Source organism: Geotrypetes seraphini, chromosome 2, assembly GCF_902459505.1.
Source record: "Geotrypetes seraphini chromosome 2, aGeoSer1.1, whole genome shotgun sequence".
NCBI lineage: Eukaryota > Metazoa > Chordata > Amphibia > Gymnophiona > Dermophiidae > Geotrypetes > Geotrypetes seraphini.
In genome coordinates this window covers 288,376,503-288,396,450 of record NC_047085.1, presented here as the reverse complement: position 1 = coordinate 288,396,450, position 19,948 = coordinate 288,376,503, and the positions used below count along the sequence as shown (strand labels likewise).

The following is a 19,948-nucleotide window of genomic DNA, read 5'->3' as shown; positions in this document are numbered from 1 at the left end:
AGTCGGAGGAACTTCAGCATGCCTGCGCTAACGGACCAGTTCAGAGTCCTGGGAAGGAAGCTGAAACGGAGGACACAGAGGATAGCCTTCTCGGAGATCCTGCCGGTCCCGAGGGCAGATGCAAGGAGGCAGGCCGAGCTCCAGGATGTGAATGCGTGGCTGAGAAAATGGTGCGAAGATGAGGGCTTTCACTTTGTGAGGAACTGGTCGTCCTTCTGGGGAAAGAGCAAGCTCTACAGGCGGGACGGCCTGCACCTGAGCACAGTGGGAACAAGAATACTGGCAACCAACATGAAGAAGGAGATCGAGAGGGCTTTAAACTAAGGAGAGGGGGAAAGCCGACAGCAGACCTGATGACGCTTCGGACAACGGTATCCAGAAAGGATGCTGAACGGGAAGACTACTACAGGGAAGAGTACGGGGAACCGATGGAGCTCGAGATCAGACAGCGAGGGAAGCACCAGGTAACAGCAACTTGCTGTGAGGGACTTAAGTGGCAGGGGGATTCAGGGGGGCGGGGTGGAACCAAAATGCAAGCAGAAGGCAATAAGGAGGAGCCACAAGGCAAGAGGGATCAAACCAAGGCCCAGGGGACAAGAACATGGGAGGGGGCTGGCAGGGCAGGAAATTTCCGAGGAAAAGCAGGGAAGGGGGGTGGAGGGGACACGAGGAGGCAGAAATTTACGAGGGTAAAGGATGAGGGTAAAGCAGAGGCACAGTTAACGGGTGAACAGCCCGAAACTCAAGGGAAGGAGGTCCAGGTAAAAGCAGAGGTGGGGGACAAACGCCGGGACCTACAGTGCTTATATACGAACGCAAGAAGCCTCAGGGCCAAGATGGGTGAACTGGAAGTCATGGCCAAAGGGGAGGACCTGGATGTTATTGGAATTACGGAAACTTGGTGGACAGAGGACAATCAATGGGACGTGGCGCTGCCAGGGTACAAGCTCTACAGGAGGGACAGGACCCACAAGAAGGGGGGAGGCATAGCACTATACATAAAGGACTCTATCTACTCGGTCAGGATGGATACGGCGACAAAGGCAGAGGGGCTGGAATCACTATGGGTCAAACTGCCGGGAACCAAAGGTGCAGACATAAAACTGGGGCTGTATTATCGTCCACCTGGTACGCCGGATGCAGTTGGACACGACTTGGAAGCGGAACTGAAGCAGGAATGCAGTACTGGAAATGTAACAGTGATGGGGGACTTCAACTACCCGGGGATAGATTGGAGTACGGGTCACTCCAACTGCACCAGGGAAACGGAATTCGTAGAAGCTGTGAAGGACTGCTTCATGGAACAACTAGTCAAGGAACTGACGCGAGGGGGAACTACTCTTGACCTTATCCTTAACGGATTAGGGGGGCCTGCAAGAGGGGTAGAAGTGGGAGGACCACTAGGCAACAGTGATCACAACGCAATCAGATGCACATTAGAAAGAGGGACACCCATAGTGAGGAGGACCGCATCGACTGCGCTCAACTTCAGGAAAGGGAACTATGTTGCCATGAGGGAAATGGTGGGGAGGAAGCTCAAGAACAGCTTTAGGATGGAGACCGTAGGAAGCGCCTGGACCCTATTCAGGGACACCCTGCAGGAAGCACAAAACCTGTACATCCCCAGTTTCAGGAAAGGCTGTAAGAACAAGCGGTCAAAAAGCCTGGTTTGGATGACAACTGAAGTAAAGAGGGCAATAAGTGACAAGAAAGTGTCCTTCCGGAGATGGAAAAAGGACCCAACGGAGGAAAATCACCAGAAGCACAGGAATTGCCAAAAGGAATGTCACCGAGAGGTTAGAAAAGCAAAAAGGGAATACGAGGAGGGGCTGGCCAGGGAGGCGAAAAACTTCAAGTCATTCTTCAGTTACGTAAAGGGGAAGCAACCAGCGAGAGAGGAGGTGGGGCCGTTGGATGATGGGGATAGGAAAGGAGTGATTAAGGACGACAAAGAGGTAGCTGAGAGGTTGAACACGTTCTTCTCGTCGGTCTTCACGTGCGAAGACACATCCAATATACCGGACTCAAAGGAGCTCATGATGGGGGAACAGGCCGAAAAATTGGAGCATATAGAGGTAAGTCAGGAGGATGTCCTCAAACAGATAGACAGGCTAAAAAGCGGCAAATCACCGGGACCGGACGGGATCCACCCAAGGGTTCTAAAGGAACTAAGACAGGAAATAGCGGGCACAATCCAGCATATTTGCAACCTATCCCTGAGAACAGGAGAGGTGCCAGAGGACTGGAAATTGGCAAATGTCACACCTATCTTTAAGAAGGGATCGAGGGGTGACCTCGGGAACTACAGGCCGGTGAGCCTGACTTCAGTTATAGGGAAGATGGTGGAAGCGATGATCAAGGACAACATTTGCGAACACATCGAGAAAAATGACTTACTGCGAACAAGCCAGCACGGATTCTGTAAGGGAAGGTCATGCCTTACGAACCTACTGTACTTCTTTGAGGGAATAAGCAGTCAGGTGGACAAAGGGGAACCCATGGACATCATTTACCTCGATTTTCAAAAGGCTTTTGATAAGGTGCCACATGAAAGGCTGCTTAAGAAGCTGTGGAACCACGGGGTGGGCAGGGATATACACAGATGGATCAAGCACTGGCTGTCAGATAGACTGCATAGGGTCGGAGTGAAGGGCCAATATTCAGACTGGCGGGGAGTCACGAGCGGTGTGCCGCAGGGATCGGTGCTAGGGCCGCTACTCTTCAACATATTTATCAATGACCTGGAAACGGAGGCAAAATGTGAGGTTATAAAATTTGCGGACGATACCAAACTCTGCGGAAGAGTTAGGACCAGGGAGGAGTGTGAGGACCTGCAAAGGGACCTGGACAAGCTGGAAGACTGGGCAAACAAATGGCAAATGCGCTTTAACGTTGAGAAATGCAAGGTCATGCATATAGGAAATAAGAACCCGTTGTTCAACTACAAAATGGGGGGGGGGGCACTGCTGGGAGACAGCGGACTTGAGAGAGACTTGGGTGTGCTAGTGGATGCATCAATGAAGCCATCCGCACAGTGTGCAGCAGCGGCGAAAAAAGCCAACAGGATGCTGGGCATCATAAAGAAGGGTATCACAACCAGGACGCGGGAAGTCATCATGCCACTATATCGGGCGATGGTGCGCCCACATCTGGAATACTGCGTTCAGTATTGGTCGCCGCACCTCAAGAAGGACATGGCGGTACTTGAGAGAGTCCAAAGAAGAGCAACGAAGCTGGTAAGAGGGCTGGAAAACTGCCCATACGCCGAGAGGCTGGATAAGCTGGGTCTCTTCTCTCTGGAAAAGAGGAGGCTCAGGGGAGATATGATAGAGACCTTCAAAATCCTGAGAGGCATAGAGAGGGTGGATAGGGACAGGTTCTTCAGACTGAGAGGGACAACGGGTACGAGGGGGCACTCGGAGAAACTGAAGGGGGATAGGTTCAAGACAAATGCAAGGAAGTTTTTCTTCACCCAAAGGGTCGTGGACACATGGAATGCGCTCCCGGAGGAAGTGATCAGGCAGAATACAGTACAGGGATTGGACAGATTCCTGAGGGACAAAGGGATCGTAGGGTACTGAAAGGGGTGCGGGGACAAAGGGTCAAGAATTTAATGGGAAGATAGGACTTCGATGAGAAACCAAGGGGTGATTCAGACAGGTCATGACCTGTTGGGCCGCCGCGGGAGCGGACTGCTGGGCGTGATGGACCTGTGGTCTGACCCAGCAGAGGCACTACTTATGTTCTTAAGATGTCTCCTAAATTCCCCATAAGTGTCAGTAAGCAAAAGCAATTGTTCTAAATCCTTACCCCATAACGCTGCTTGATATGAAAAAAAGATTTTGATGATGTTTTTTAAGTTTACATCCTCTAGCAGGCGGAAAAACAAAATTCAGATGTGAGTTTCTCTTATGTCTGTTGGTTGCAAAAGAGAAAAGCTCAATTATATATTTGAGAGCTAAACCAAACAAAGCCTTAAAACAGAAGCAACCAAACTTAAACTTCACCTGTGCCTCCATTGGCAACCAATGCAGTACTCGATAGGAGGGTGTTACGTGATCGTATTTCTTCAACCTAAAAATCAGCCTGACTGCCACATTTTGTAGATCCCTGAAGGGAGGCCTGAAACTATTAAAGAGCTTCTTTAAAAGAAATCTATGCTTTTCTGTGGGAAAAATATAGAGCTTTCCAAATGTGTCCTGGAATACTCAATTATCAAGAAAAACCTTTTTGGTTTTGAAGAGTTGAGTACTGGTTATAGATGCTACTTTTATCCTTCAATTTCCCTGTTAAGTGTTGTTGTGTTATACCTTCAGGGATGTCAATATATATTTTATGACTCTTACAACTGGAGATATTTTTGCAAAAGCACAGAAGAAATCACCTTCTCAGGATGAGAAATCGCAGAAAGGAAAACAGTGAAAGTGTCCAAATAGTGCCGGGATACTTTTATTCTTCAAACAAAAGACTCAACACGAACATGTTTCATCCCTATAGCCTAAATCATGAGTCTTTGTTCTTTATAGAAGTTGGTTCGAAAAACATAACAGCTAATGGCGTTACCTTGCAGTTAGATTACAACCATCTGTGTGTATGTATCAAGCATAAGAATTGCTGCTGCTGGGTCAGACCAGTGGTCCATCGTGTCCAGCAGTCTGCTCATGCGGCGGCCCTCTGGTCAATGACCAGCACCCTAACTGAGACTAGCCCTTCCTGAATACGTTCTGGTTCAGCAGGAACTTGTCTAACTTTGTCTTGAATCCCTGGAGGGTGTTTTCCCCTATGACAATCTCCGGAAGAGCGTTCCAGTTTTCTACCACTCTCTGGGTGAAGAAGAACTTCCTTATGTTTGTACGGAATCTGTCCCTTTTTAACTTTAGAGAGTGCCCTCTCGTTCTCTCTACCTTGGAGAGGGTGAACAACCTGTCTTTATTTACTAAGTCTATTCCCTTCATTATCTTGAATGTTTCGATCATGCCTCCTCTCAGAAGAGGCCCAGTTTCTCCAATCTCTCACTGTACGGCAACTCCTCCAGCCCCTTAACCATTTTAGTCACTCTTCTCTGGACCCTTTTGAGTAGTACCATGTCCTTCTTCATGTATGGTGACCAGTGCTGGACTCGGTACTCCAGGTGAGGGCGCACCATGGCCCAGTACAGCGGCATGATAACCTTCTCCGATCTGTTCGTGATCCCCTTCTTTATCATTCCTAGCATTCTGATCGCCCTTTTAGCAGCCGCCGCACATTGTGCGGACGGCTTCATCGATTTGTCAATCATAACTCCCAAGTCTCTTTCCTGGGAGGTCTCTCAAAGTACTGCCCTGGACATCCTGTATTCGTGCATCATCAAAAATACAATTGCATACAGCGTATTGGAGTTTCGTGTTCTTTCCATTAACTCTGTCAAATTATGCATTCAAAAAAAAACTTTTAGGCTTAGGCTTTTACAAATGCATGATTTGACAGAGCTAGTGGGAAGAACATGAAATTTCAATACACTGAATGAAATTGTATTTTTGACGATGCTTAATACATACAAATGAACAGAGAGTACTTGCCTTATGAGAGATAGACAGGACCAAAAACAAGGAAAAGGCAAGAGAGATGTCCTTTACAACCAAAATATGAACTTTATTATAATAAAAGTCCCAACAAGGATCCACATTTTGGCATCTATGATGCCTTCATCAAGGGACATTCAATTGTTGGTATTTTCCAAACCAAATTGAGCGTCAGAGATAAACAAGGGAACTGTGAGGCAAGTACTCTCTGTTCGTTTGTATGTATTGAGAATCGTCAAAAATACAGTTGCATTCAGTGTATTGGAGTTTTGAGTTCTTTCCACTAGCTCTGTCAATCATGCATTTGTAAAAACCTAAGCTTAATAGTGTACATCCTAAGCCTAAAAGTGTACACTCAATTTGGTTTGGAAAATACTAACAATTGAGTGTCCCCTGATGAAAGCATCAGATGACAAAACTTGGATCCTTGTTGGGACTTTTATTATAATAAAGTTCATATTTTGGTTGTAAAGGACATCTTGCTCAATACATACATATAGATGGATGCAATCTAACTGCAAGGTAACACTATTAGCTATTGTGGTTTTCAAAGCAACTTCTATAAAGAACAAGAACACCTGATGTAGGCCATAGGGCCGAAACATGATCATGCTGAGTCTTTTGAAGAATAAAAGCATCCCAGCAGCATTTGGTCACCTTCACTCTTTTCTTTCTCCGATATTTTTGCAGGAACATAATAAATAGTATATTTTGTTTGGTTGTTTGGAGTAGTAGAATTCTATGATGTTGAACCAGTGTCATGATATTTAAGATTTGTTCTTAGATTTGCCTGTTGGGTTTTCTTGTGTGATTTATCTCATCCTGTCCTATAATGTGGACTGTCAATTCATCAAGTTTCTAATTACTCTCCAGAGCAGGGGTCTCAAAGTCCCTCCTTGAGGGCCGCAATCCAGTCGGGTTTTCAGGATTTCCTCAATGAATATGTATGAGATCTATGTGCATGCACTGCTTTCAATGCATATTCATTGGGGAAATCCTGAAAACCCGACTGGATTGCGGCCCTCAAGGAGGGACTTTGAGATCCCTGCTCCAGAGGGAGATATAAGAAAAGAACAATCTATATGCTTTCTCTTTTGATTATGAGAGAATTATGTATTATCTCAAAATGGGGGGAAAAAAATACTGCAGCCCAATTGCTAATAAGATGGTGCAGATGGGAGAGTTGCATGGTTCCCAGTTCCGGAAAGATGCTTCTTTCAGTTACTGGTATAAGCAGTCTTCTATACTCACAAACCAGAGTATTTGAAAGATCAATTGCTGTTTTATATACCTAGTCTACCTTTGTGGTCTCAGCAAGAATTCTAGTTTCCCATTGTATATGGGAAAACATCTCTCGCCGAGTGATCTTTAATACTACTACTAATCATTTCTATAGTTCTACTAGTTCTACTAATGTGCTGTGTACATTTTAGCTTCTACAATTCTGGTTGGCTTATGATGCCCTCCTATGACTTATTAGAGACCAATTCATAAATATAATTTCTAATGACTCCAAGACAGAATCAAATGAATGCAAGAGGAAGCAGATTTCCAAAGTTAGAAAGGATTGTAAAGATAGGAGAAGGCAGGATCTCTGGGAGAGGAAGGAGACGATCACAGATGGGCAAGGAAAGGTGAGTACATTAAAGATGGAGATGAGAGAAAAGGAAAAAGAATAGAGATGGTTGGGAGTAGAACATTATTGATGGAAAGGAATGGTTCATTTTCTCTCTGGGATAACATTTCATGAGCTAATCCACTCTTTTATACTTCCGTCTCCCTTTTGTTGATCCTCTTCTTATATTCATCTTTCTCAAATACACCACTGTCCCTCCAATTCTCATTTTCTCCCCACCCCCCGCTCATTCACCCTACTCTTCCTCTTTTTGGTAGTAGAAGAGCAATGGTGCCTTAAGCAAAACCCTTTTCTACAACTAAGTCTGTGTGATTCAAACTGAGTGAAGCCTTAAGCAGCAGGAAGAGAATCAAGCAATGCTTCCACTTTCCTATTAATCTGGAAAGCAGTGTGCACATGAAAATGAAGGGCTAAGCTATTGCCCCCTAGACCTACTCCTGGTCTCTTGGGCTAGATTTTGCAGACTTCAACAGTTATAAGGGCCTTGCTTAAGGGTTACTTTCACCATACAGGCACTGGGCAGCATTGAAAATGTTTAAATAAGATATGGTATATGTTATTTAGAGACTAAGCAGCAAATAGATGAAATGCTTTAATGGACAAACTATTTTAAAATTGCTAAGAAACTTACTTTACTCATCATCTTAAAGCCTGTATGCAGTAACTTCTTTGCCAACTTGTAGTATACAGTTTCTGGTCTGTTGTAAGTCATTGCATTATCACACATCTGTTTAAAGTCCGCCTGGAAACAGAAAACAATGTATTAAAATGTTGTGGATAGCCATTTTTGGGAAAAAAAAGTCTAATGTGGGGGGGAGGTGTTGCTGATGTGTACTAGCAAACAAGGCTGCCTAATAGGGATGTTCCTAGCATGACTTGAAAGTAGCCGTGATTTCTGAAGTGATAAGCTCACCAGCAGTTTGGAGTATGAGTGTTGTGCATTATGTCTTCTAAATCTAGTAAGCAGGATTCAAATTATATTCTATTGCACTTGGGAGTATGATATAAATATAAAGATAGATGAAGCACAATGGAAACAGGTTTGATTATCAATTACCAAGGCACTTCATTCGGCAAGTATAATGCAATCAGCCTTTTTCTTAATACATAAAGCATAATGGATGCCACTGAAAATATCTAAAATAGATAACAATTCACAGAACCTTTGTTGGTCTTGTAAGACTGCAATTGGAACACCATATCTGAACTTCTTCACATATATGAACATTTATCATATCAAAAAGTTATATTAGGAGATAACAAGGGGCATGGGATAGGAGATAAAGGGGGCATTTTTGATAGGACTTGTCATCTAAGTCTAATTTGGATGTGGCCTTGAGAAGAGAAGTATGGCAGGGAGGAGGGAGCAGGCCATAGGAGGTAACACCCATGACCTGCAGGAGGGAGGCAAGTAAGGAGGACGAGGGGTTTGCACCTGATTTTTATCAGCTTATTTATTAATTAATAAGGCACAATGATGTACGGGGCATGATTTATTGAGACTGCTGTCTAAGTGCTTGTCACTTCATGAATACCTGCCCAGGGCTATTGGTTACCACGAAGAGAGAATTTGGCCCGTACTGATTACCACATTTTTTTGCTGTTTTCTTGAATTTTTCCTTATTTTGGAACTAAGCTGATGGTGCAAAAGGTATTCCACTGTTGGTGGGCCAGTTGAGAAGATTCTATTTGTTTACCAATTTTTGTGAATTGGATTTCTTTCTCTACAACATCGCTAAAATCAGGCCTTCCTTCTCTGAACATGCTGCCAAGACCCTCATCTACACATTTGTCACCTCTCGCCTAAACTACTGCAACTTGCTTACTACTATTTCTATAGCGCTACCAGACGTACACAGTGCTGTACAGAGTCACAAAAAAAAAAGACAGTTCCTGTTTGAAAAAGCTTACAATCTAAACAGCTGCCCCCCTATGCCTGGAACTTGCTTCTCACGGGTCTTCAGCTAAGTCATCTCTTTCCCCCTCAATCTGTGCACAATTCTGTTGCACGTCTCATATTCCGCCAGTGTCGTTATACTCACATTACCCCTCTCCTCAGGTTGCTTCACTGGTTCCCCATCTGTTTCCAAATACAGTTCAAACTCCAATTAGTGCCTTACAAATGTATTCACTCTGAAGCTCTTATTATCTCTCCTCTCTTATTTTTCCCTACAGTCCCCCTCACCCCCCTGAGAACTCTGCTTGTTGGGCAAGTCTCTCTTGGCAGTACCCTTCTCCTCTATGGCCAACTCCCAACTCTGTCCCGTCTTCCTTGCTGTGTTGTATGCCTGGAACAACCTGTCTGGCTTAGTGCATCGTGTTCCATCTATGGAAGTATTCAAATACAGGCTGAAAGCCCACTTTTTTGAAACTGCATTTAGGTTCTAATCAACTTGTAAAGCACCCATTTCTGATAGTCATTCCTTCCAAAGTACCCCACCCTATCCACTTCATCATCCCCTACTTGAGCACCCTTTTATCCTGTGTGTCTTGTCATAATTAGATTGTAATTTCTATAGGGCAGGGACTGTCTCTTGCATGTTTAATTTATAGCACTGTGAATGTCTGCTAGCGCTATAGAAATAATAAGTTGTTGCTGTTGGTCAATGGCTGGATAGCAGTGTTGGTATTTACACCAGCTTCTGTATGGCTGTAAATTTAAGCTAGTGGAGACACTTAGTAGGAAATATAAAATTTACAATACACACATTATTCTCAGTGGCTGTAAATGAAGCATTGTATAGAGTGTTCAAAAATAAATGTTTGGTCACTAAGCTTAACCTTTGAGTTAGATGATTTTTATGTTGCTCTTGAAGATTTGTGTAAGACAGCATCTACTGTATGTAAGAGTGCAAAGCTCAGTTGCGGATTATGGATGTGATGTTCTTGACAGGTTTTGAAAGTATGATTTGGGGGTGGGGGGAGCCTTTCTAAGACTAAACAGAAAGGGGCAAATTCTATAAATGGCGTCCCGACTGTAGGCAGCTATAGACATCCTACTGCTCTCTAACCAGCCAATCGAGATACATGTTTTCTTAAAAAAAAAAAACCCAACACACAGACAGGCCACATATACTGTAGGCACCTGTCATGGGTGCAGGGAGACGTCTAGGGATGCTTAACCGTTTCCTATCGTGTGTCCCGGATGACGGGACATTCCAAAAAATGTTGTTGCCATCATATGTCCCATGGCATGGGACATACAGTACACCTTCTACCTATCATTTGTCCCATCTATTAGGCCATTGTGTTTACAATAGCCGTAAATGTTAACGGTGAATAATACAAAACTTTGCTAAAATAATTACGATTGGAACCAGCGTAACGTAAAATTTATTACGATAGGAAAAGGTTAAGCTCACCCAAGGCTGGGCGTGGACATGGTTTCCATGGAAGTGGCCTTGGGTGAGCTTAAGCAGCCCTAGGTGTCTCCCTAGAGCCGTGATAGGCGCCTGAAATGTAGGCCATCAAAATGCTGGCTTACATTTCAAATAGATATGGCTGCTAAGCTGATGGCAGCAAAGAAATCTCCCTGCTGCGATCAGCTAAGTGGTCGTGGCAGGAAACCAAAAAGAACCTTCCCCCCTCCACAAGTCGACTGTTAGGAGAGATGCCCACTCCCTTTTGTCACCATCCCCAAACTCCCCACTCTGACACCCTCCTGCCACCAACCCTGTCGACCCCCCAAACTCCTGACACTCCCCCACACAAATCCAATTGGCAGGAGGGATGCCCACTCCCTCCTGCCACTGACCCCGTAGATCCATGAACCCAATTCTCAACACCTCCCCTTACACTCCAACAACCCCCCACACCTTTAGGAGATGACTGGCAATAGGGATGGCTCACTCCTTCCTGCCGGCTGGCTCGCCTCTTCCAAAATGTCAGGCAGAGAGGGGCCATAGGTATCTGGATTAATCAGAGCCTTAGACCCCTCCCTAGTGCATCCCAGAATGCACTGGTAAGGGGAAGTCCTGCCATTTTGGAAGAGGCGGGCATGCCGGCAGGAAAAGTGGGCATCCCTCTTGCTGGCCATCTCCTAAAGTACCGGGGGAGGGGTGTTAGGAGGCTTCAGGGGGAGTGTTGGGGTGTGAGGTAGTGTCGGGTTGATGTTGGGAGTGTCAGGGGTTTGTGGGATCGATGGAAGCCAGCACCAGGAGGCCGTGGGCATTCTCCTGCTGTGGACAGTGTTGGGGGAGGGCTTCATTGGTTCCCTGTTGCTGCCACTAAGCTGATCGCAGCAGGGAGATTCCCTTGCTGTGATCAGCTGATTGCAAGGGATTTAGCACGATTCTGTAAGCTGGTTAGAGAATCAGGGTGGTTAGGTGACGCGATTCTGTATAGGATGCTGGTGTGTGATTCTCACCAGCTGCCTACTGGCATCCTACTGAATTTCCCCCAAAGTGTTTTGGACTAGAATCTGTAGACCATCGTTGTTAGCAGCAGTCACCCAACTATTGTATTTTATAGCCCATCGGGCTTTGTGGCCTTCTTTAAAGATCACAAAATTGAATGTAGGTGGCTTTAATATATGTTGTTTTGTGGGTTTGCTGTGGGTACTTTGTCTCATATGTTGTATGCTTGTGTGAATTTGAAGCAGTTGTGGGTTCCGGTGTGGGAGCAGATTACTAAAGTGTTAGAAATTTGGTCCAATTTGAGTTTATAGAATCAGTATTTGGAGATCAGCTGCTTTATCCCATCTAATAAGTAGCAATATTGCTCACAAACATGTTGAATAGAATTAGCCTCAGTACTGATCCTTGAGGCACTTCACTACTCATGTGTCTTTCCACAGAATGAATTCCATTTACCATTACCTTCTGTCAGTCAGTTTTCAATACAGTTTACCACTTTTGATCCAAACGTCAGTCTGTCATGTTTATTCATGAGCCTCCTATATGGAACATTTCAGAGGCTTTGCTGAAATCGAAGTAGACTACATCTAGTCTTTGATCTAATTCTCAGGTCACTCAATTAAAGAAATCAGATACATTTGGCACAATTTTCCTTTGCTAAAACCAAGTTGCCTTGGCTCCAGGAGGTTGAATCAGGTTCCAGGAAGGTCATTATCCTTTCCTTCAGCAATGCCTCCATTACTTTTCCAACCACCAAAGTGAGGCTTACTAGTCTGTAGTTTCCCCTTCTTCGCTGTCACCACTTTTGAGAAGAGGTGAAATCTGCTATTCTCTAATCCTGTGGAACCTCTCCCATTTCAAAAGATTTATTAATTAAATCTGTAAGAGGACCTGCCAGCCCTCTCAATATCTTAGGGGTGGATCCTCTCTGGTCCTACTACTTTGCCACTTTCAGTTTTTCAAGTTAAGTCATAAAAACTTTCTTCAGTGAATGGGTGTACTCTATTCTCATACATACTTTTCTCAGCTAACCAAGGACTTCCAGGAATTTCTTCTGTAAACACTGAACAGATTTGTTTAGCATATCTTTTTCCTTATCACTCTCTCTAGTTCTTAGTATCTTTTAGTCTTACAATTTCATTTTTTGCTTTCCTCTTTTTGCTAATATATGTGAAATAAGTCTTGTCATGTCTCCTTAAATTTCTAGCTAGTAAAAGGATTCTTCCTGAAATGCAGGGTATACTGGGGGATCTCTGCAAACGTCTAAATAATACCGTTAAGATTATATAAATTTTGTGATAGGTCCTCAATTTGCACAACTCAAGTGTCAGGACAAGCCTGTATTTATCGAGTTGAGAGCTGTGTGAACCAAAAAAGCGTGAAACATCCCTGGGACCTTATGTGCAAAATCACACTAAAAATAACAAATGCATATGATCTCTCCAGTATACTCTTTGTGCAATAATATATTACTACAATAATCCATATTCGATTTGAGGTTGAACTTCCCCCGTTGTGCTCCCCTTTTCATCCAAATTTCAAAATATGAGAAAACTTAGGCAATATTGAAACAGATACTTATCTCACAACACAGTAACATGGATGTTATAGCAAGTAGTCTGTCATTCGTGCTATAATTAAAGGCTCCACAGAGCTCCGTTTCAGAGGGAAACCTCCTTCTTCGGGAGCGATGGCACTGAAACTTCTCAAAGTTATAAGGGGAAGCATGGAAACACAGAAAGTTGAGCTGAATCCCAAGTAGAAAATGTCACTTAAATTCTTAAGTCCTTAAATCTCTAGCCATTTCTTGTGTTTTTGCCAGCCATATCTCTTTTTGTTTCCTTTAGTTTTATCCAGTATTTTTTACTAGGTTCCTCTTCTTGAGTTCTTCATTTTATGAATGCAACTTTTTTTTGCCTTTCTTTTTTAAGCCACTTGTTTGGAGAACCATATTAATTTCTTTTTTCTATTGCTTTTATTTACCTTCATTAACTAAAGATCTGTTTCCATTTTTATAGCTCCTTTCAGTTTGAACCACCATCTTTGAGGCAGATGGAGGCTTTTAACCAAAAATTGGGAACTTCCAAAATGGTGACGCCAAAAATAGCCTGGGAAAACTTACCCAGGGGTAAAAAATTATGTGAAGGGGATTTTGGAGGTGAAGGGACCCTACAAACAGACCCAAGAAATTCTTAGAACCTGCAAATTCAGGATCCCCCCTGCCCTCCTCCCCCCAATTTTTCCACAGACCTCTACAGGCAGTATTTACTGTCTGTGCTGGGTTAACATGCTGCAGCTATCACAGAAGCAGAAAATGGAGAAGACACTGTCTCATTAGGCAAACCAGTTCCACGTGCTGGGATCTTTAGGCTGCCATTTAAGACTAAAGCCCAACCGAGATGTCAACCTCCATGGATCCATGCGCGAATGGGAGGAGTAATTTATACAGCTGGCACACATTAAGCACTGCTGGACTGAAACTGGAGCCAACAAAAACCAACTGCAGATGTGTACAAGATGCAGGCAGAATTTATTGTGAGACGCTTTACAGGAGTTGGCGATTCTCGGCACATTGGACCTTTTGGTTTATGATTTTTTATTCCATATTTTTTGTGGCATATTTTTTAAATCTTTTTGCATATTGGACCCCTGACGAAGGTTTGTCCGAAACACGGACCGTGTCGGGTCCCTTGTTTGGGAAAAAGGTTTTTATAAATTTATATTTGTCACAATAAATTATGCCTGCATCTTGTACACATCTGCAGTAGGTTTTTGTTTGTTCCTGGTTGGTTTTTTCTGCAGATAAGGTTGGACCCCTCCTTCCTGTTTTGTTGCTCTGAAACTGGAGCCAAACAGCCTGTGCTCAAGCACTGATAAAACAGGATGCGAGCTAGCTTCAAGGGAAATGCACCCCAAGCTGCACAAGTTCCAATGCAGGCCGGCTGGGCAGGAACTCCAAGGGTTACCTTGTCAGCTGCAGATGTCTGACCTAGAGTCTGCATCCTCTCCCAGACAGAGCTGCCCCGGGGTCACAAGGAACCCCTCTAGCACCGAAAAGCCTCAAACTCTGATTTAAAAAAAACAACAACAAAACCTTGAAAATAATAAAGAATTATCAGAGCAGACCAGAATCATACCTTCTCAATTCACAATCTGAAAGGGGCTCTACAGCACTGGAGAAGGAGGCAGAGCGAAGAATGCAGATTTCATCCTTCTGCAATCAACTGGCAAGTATGGGACTATCACCGTCTGTTAGGACTCGTACGTCCTTTCAACCAGATTCCTTATTCTCTTCTGTGATGAGTCTATTTGGCTTTCAGTATTTGGATGATACTCCTGCTAGCTGGGGGCTCTGGAAGTAATTTCACTTTATTGGATTCCTTGAACTGTGTTCCAAAGTTAATACTTCTAATAATGGAATCCCCTTACAGCAAATATTTTCTGATTTGAGCTTTCTTTCATCAGTGCTTTTGGTTTGTCTTGCCTTAAGCTACCCAGTTGGACTACTTGAAGTGTGTTACAAAGTTAATACCGAGGGAGGTGGTGTAGAGGAAAACTGTGATGGAATTCAAAAAAGCGTGGGATGAACACAGAGGATCACTAATTAGAATATAAATTAGCAAACTTTCACAGTCCAAATCCAACAAAGGAGATGGTTTGGATAGGCTGCAATTTCTAAGGTCTATGGCCCAGAAATAACAAAGAAAAAAGACATTTTAATTTAATCATGAAATTGTAATGCATGTTATGTTAAAAATGGAATCCCCTTACAGCAACTATTTTCTGTTTTGAGCTTTCTTTCATCAGTGTTTTGTGGTTCTACCTCAGTTATTTTTCTTGAGCATCAAAATGCTTTAAAGCAGCAAAATAACTGTTTAGGGAGAGTCTCTGTCTGGAAGAGTACTCTGAACTAGAAGATCTCTGTGCAGAGGTGATCACTTGTCCTTATTCTCTGCCAAAATAAGTTTCTTTTCTGCCTCCTGATGACTGTAGAGATGGCTGAGCTGTTCCCTCTTGGCTTCTGAGGACATGCAACAAAGCACTTACATTTGGCTAGATTATATTTAGAGCCTAGGCAAATTAGGCATTTTTGAGTGAGTAGAGATGACAAGTTGACTTTTGGGACATACTGAAATTGTTTCACATATATGTATATACATTATACACATCTGAAAATAAAAGAAATTCAAAAATAAAAGAAACAATGAAAAACAATGCTGAGAGAAGCTAATTTAAAACCCCTCTAATAGACAGAAGATTTTTATCTTTCTACTGAATATACATAAACAGAAAGAACAAAACTTAACAGCTTAAGGGGACTGTTTTGCGCAAGAAGGAGTACACATGCTCAGAACTTTAAACCAAGTTCTAAGCTCTGGGAGAGATGTTCCATTGTAGTGACGTATAGAAGCATCACTCACTTGTGTGCCTGACTCAATCTTGCTTGTTAATAAAAAATGAAATATACAAGGTGAAATAAAAATTTGATGTACATCTTATGCATACTGTTAAAGGTAATTTTAATTTAAGTAAAACATTTGCTTAAATAATCTCTATTTACTTTACTGAGACCAATAGATGTATAGGCTCACCTTGAATTCTGTAATAGATTTATACTCATTAGCTGTGATCCTGTCCTTCATTGTGCTAAAATCCATGGGATGTTTAATTATCATAGAATAACCAGGTGCAATTGCATCTGTCACTGGGAAAGCAAAAAATCCATGAGGATCTTTCCTGAAAAAGAAATGAAGCCATATTTGAAGAACATGACGGTCACTGCTCTTTTAGCTTCAAAACATGCTACCTTTAAATCCTCACAATGACAAAGGAAAGATTCGGTTCTTACCTTGATAATCTTTTTTCCAGTATAAAGGAACATGAGTTTTGACCAGTGGGTTATTTCCCTTTACCCGTGAATTATGCAGAAGGAATCATCCACAGTTTTTCTCCCCTGCCCTGCAACAAAGACAATGAATTAAACTCCATGAACAATACAAACAAGGTGGAACCATATAAGCCAACTACCTGAGTGCAACCATCATTAACATCAGTTATTGTACTTGTATTGGAGCAGCCGAGAGAGCATAAAGATGAGTTTTATCCGGCTGTCATGCATGCATTTGGAGACACACATATATGTCTGAGACAGTCAGCAGGCTAAATTGACATCTGACAGGGTGTGTATCAAGACTCATGTTCCTTTATACTGGAAAGAAGATTATCAAGGTAAGAACCTAATCTTCCCTTCCAGTGCAAAAGGAACATGAGCCTTGATCAGTGGGACATACCAAAGCTGTCCCCTAAGTCTTGGGTGGGGCAGATGAGTCTGCTGCTAGCATAGATGACCCAAAGGTGGTGTCCATTTGTGATGCCATATCCATTCTGTAAAACTATGGGCTCCTTTTACGAAGGTGCACTAGCGGTTTTAGCGCATGCACCGGATTAATGCGCGCTAGCCAAAAATCTACCGCCTGCTCAAAAGGAGGCGGTAGCGGCTAGCGAACGCAATTTAGCGTGTGCTATTCCCCGCATTAAGGCCCTAGCGCGTCTTTGTAAAAGGAGCCCTATGTGAAAGAATGGAGAGTGGATAATGAAACTGCATTACAAATCTCCTCAGGTGAAACTGCTTGGAATTCTGCCCATGAAGCAACCACCCTTCTGGTGGAATGTGCCTTCAAGGAGATTGGCAGTTGTTTTACAACAGCCAATGGACGCAGAGAAAATTGCCATGCAAATCCCTCTGGAAATAGAAAGATGCTGGCTTTTCTAGTCTGCCAGAACTGGTGAGAACAAAAGATGCACTAAAATACAAAAATCATTCAACACCTCAAGAAAACGGAGAACTCTCCTCATGTCTAGCAACTCCAAAATTGTATCCTTTTCATTACAACTGCAAGTAGAGACTGATACGGAGACAAATTTGTCCCCATGGGATCCATCTCCATTCCTGTCCCTGCGAGTTCTGTTCCTGTCCCATCCCTGCAAGCTTTGTCCTCATCTGCATGGGCCTCAAACAGTTTAAAATCACAAGTGTTTGAGGCTTGTGCAGATGAGGACAAAGCTTGCAGGGATGGGGCAGGGATAGGGACAGAACTCACAGGGGATAGGAATGGAAATAGACTTGACACGGGGACAATTTGTACCCATCCCTGCGGGATCTAAGTCCTGCAGCCTGCAGTCAGACTTACACTTTTGGCCTAAAAGAAAACAATGTGCACTGAGACACATCAGTCTCCATAAATCTGAAGAATGGATCTCTGCATGACAGAGGCTAAATTTCTGAACTCTTGTTGCCAAGTTTATAGCTACCAGGGAGACTGACTTGACAGTCAAATCTATCAGTGACACCTCTTGTAAGGGCTTGTACAGGGCTTTACTGAGGGTCCATAGCATGTTAGAATTCCATGTTGGGAATGGTTGTCGCATAGGAGGATGAAACTGAGGGTGAAATACTCACGTGGATTAAAAACTGGCTAGCGGATAGGAAACAGAGCGTGAGGGTAAATGGACAATATTCGGACTGGAAGAACGTCACCAGTGGGGTGCCGCAGGGCTCAGTGCTTGGACCCGTGCTCTTCAACATATTCATAAATGATCTGGAAATGGGTACGACGAGTGAGGTGATTAAATTTGCAGATGATACGAAGTTATTCAGAGTAGTGAAGACCCAGGGGGACTGTGAAGATCTGCAACGTGACATAACCACGCTCAAGAAATGGGCAGTGACATGGCAAATGAGGTTCAACGTGGATAAGTGTAAGGTAATGCATGTTGGTATCAAAAATCCCATATACGAATACGAGATGTCCGGGGCAGTATTTGGAGAGAGACCATCCAGGAAAGAGACTTGGGAGCATTGGTTGACAAGTCGATGAAGCCTTCTGTGCAATGCGTGGTGGCGTCGAAAAGGGCAAACAGAATGCTAGGAATGATTAAGAAGGGGATCACGAACAGATCGGAGAAGGTTATCATGCCGCTGTACCGGGCCATGGCACGCCCTCACCTGGAATACTGCATCCAGCACTGGTCGCCGTACATTAAGAGGGACACGGTACTACTCGAAAGGTTCCAGAGAAGAGTGACTAAAATAGTTAAGGGATTGGAGGAGTTGCCGTACAGTGAGAGATTAGAGAAGCTGTGCCTACTCTCCCTTGAAAACAGGAGACTGAGAGGCGAAATGATCAAAACATTCAAGATAATGAAGGGAATAAACTTAGTAGATAAAGACAGGTTGTTCACCCTCTCCAAGGTAGAGAGAATGAGAGGGCACTTTAGAAAGTTAAAAGGGGATAGATTCCTACAAACGTAAGGAAGTTTTTCTTCACCCAGAGAGTGGTAGAGAACTGGAATGCTCTTCCGGCATCTGTTATAGGGGAAAATACTCTCCAGGGATTCAAGATAGAGAATGACACGGTGAAAAAATTGGTCCCCGTCACCGCCCCGTCCCCGTCTCACCATCCTCTGCACCGCCCCGTCACCGTCATTCCCTTCACCGCCCCGTCACCGCCACTGCCACCCCATTCACCGCCCCGTCACCGCCACTGCAACCCCATTCACCGCCCCGTCACCGTCACATACATAAAAGCCTCAAACGGGTACGATTTTATATACTTTTCCCCATTTCTAATATCTCCCCTATGTATCTGCCATTGCCCCCCCCTGTGTCCATATACCATCCCCATGGCATGTCCCCTTTTTGTCTCTGTCCCTATGCCCCATGCACATAATTTCCCCTCTTTCTGTTACCTTCCTGTGTCCAGATTTCCCCTATCTTCCTCTTCCATACCAGTGTGTCTCTTCTTTTCAACCCCATCTAGCTTTTTTCCCTCTTTCTTCCCCCCCCCCCCTGCTTCTAGCATCTGGCTCACCTGCCTGTCCTTCCCTTTCTTTCCTGCTGTGGGTTTTTCTTTCCGTTTTCATCCCCTTGGCCCAGAATCCTTTTCCCTTTCACTCCCTCCTTACAGTCTGAGCCGGGAACACAGGTGATCGCACGGTCCTCGCAGCCCCCACCCGCCTGCCCAATCGATCCTAGTGTTTAGCCAGCTCTCTCCCTTCTCCTCACCTTAATTTGCAGGCTTTCTTTTTCAGCGACCTGCACGCTTTCCCAAAGAGCCGCACACGCGCGGCTGCTCAGTGTTCAATCTTCTGCTCTGCTGCAACTTCCTGTTTCCGGTTGCGTCAGAGCAGAAGATCGAAACTGAGCAGCAGTGGCTCTTTGATAGCGTGCGGGTCGCCGAAAAAGAAAATCTACAAACTAAGGTGAGGAGAAGGGAGAGAGCTGGCTAAACACTAGAATCGATTGGGCAGGCGGGTGTGAGCTGCGGGGACCGCGCGATCCTTCATGCCTCACTGCGAGGACAAGACCCATTCACCGCCCCGCGGGCGGTGAATGG

General features: G+C 44.1%; 1 protein-coding gene across 6 annotated transcripts in view; it reads right to left on the bottom strand.

The window, feature by feature from the left end:
• The window catches only part of BRD9 (bromodomain containing 9), a 209,007-nt gene that overhangs the window by 153,302 nt on the left and 35,757 nt on the right, over window positions 1-19,948 (bottom strand). For all 6 annotated transcript variants that reach the window (XM_033929788.1, XM_033929790.1, XM_033929791.1 and 3 more), the window contains exons 5-6: window positions 16,145-16,289; window positions 7,829-7,939 (exon numbers count right to left, since the gene is read on the bottom strand). In XM_033929788.1, the coding sequence (XP_033785679.1) occupies window positions 7,829-7,939; window positions 16,145-16,289 (256 nt within the window). The remainder of the gene's footprint in view (window positions 1-7,828; window positions 7,940-16,144; window positions 16,290-19,948) is intronic.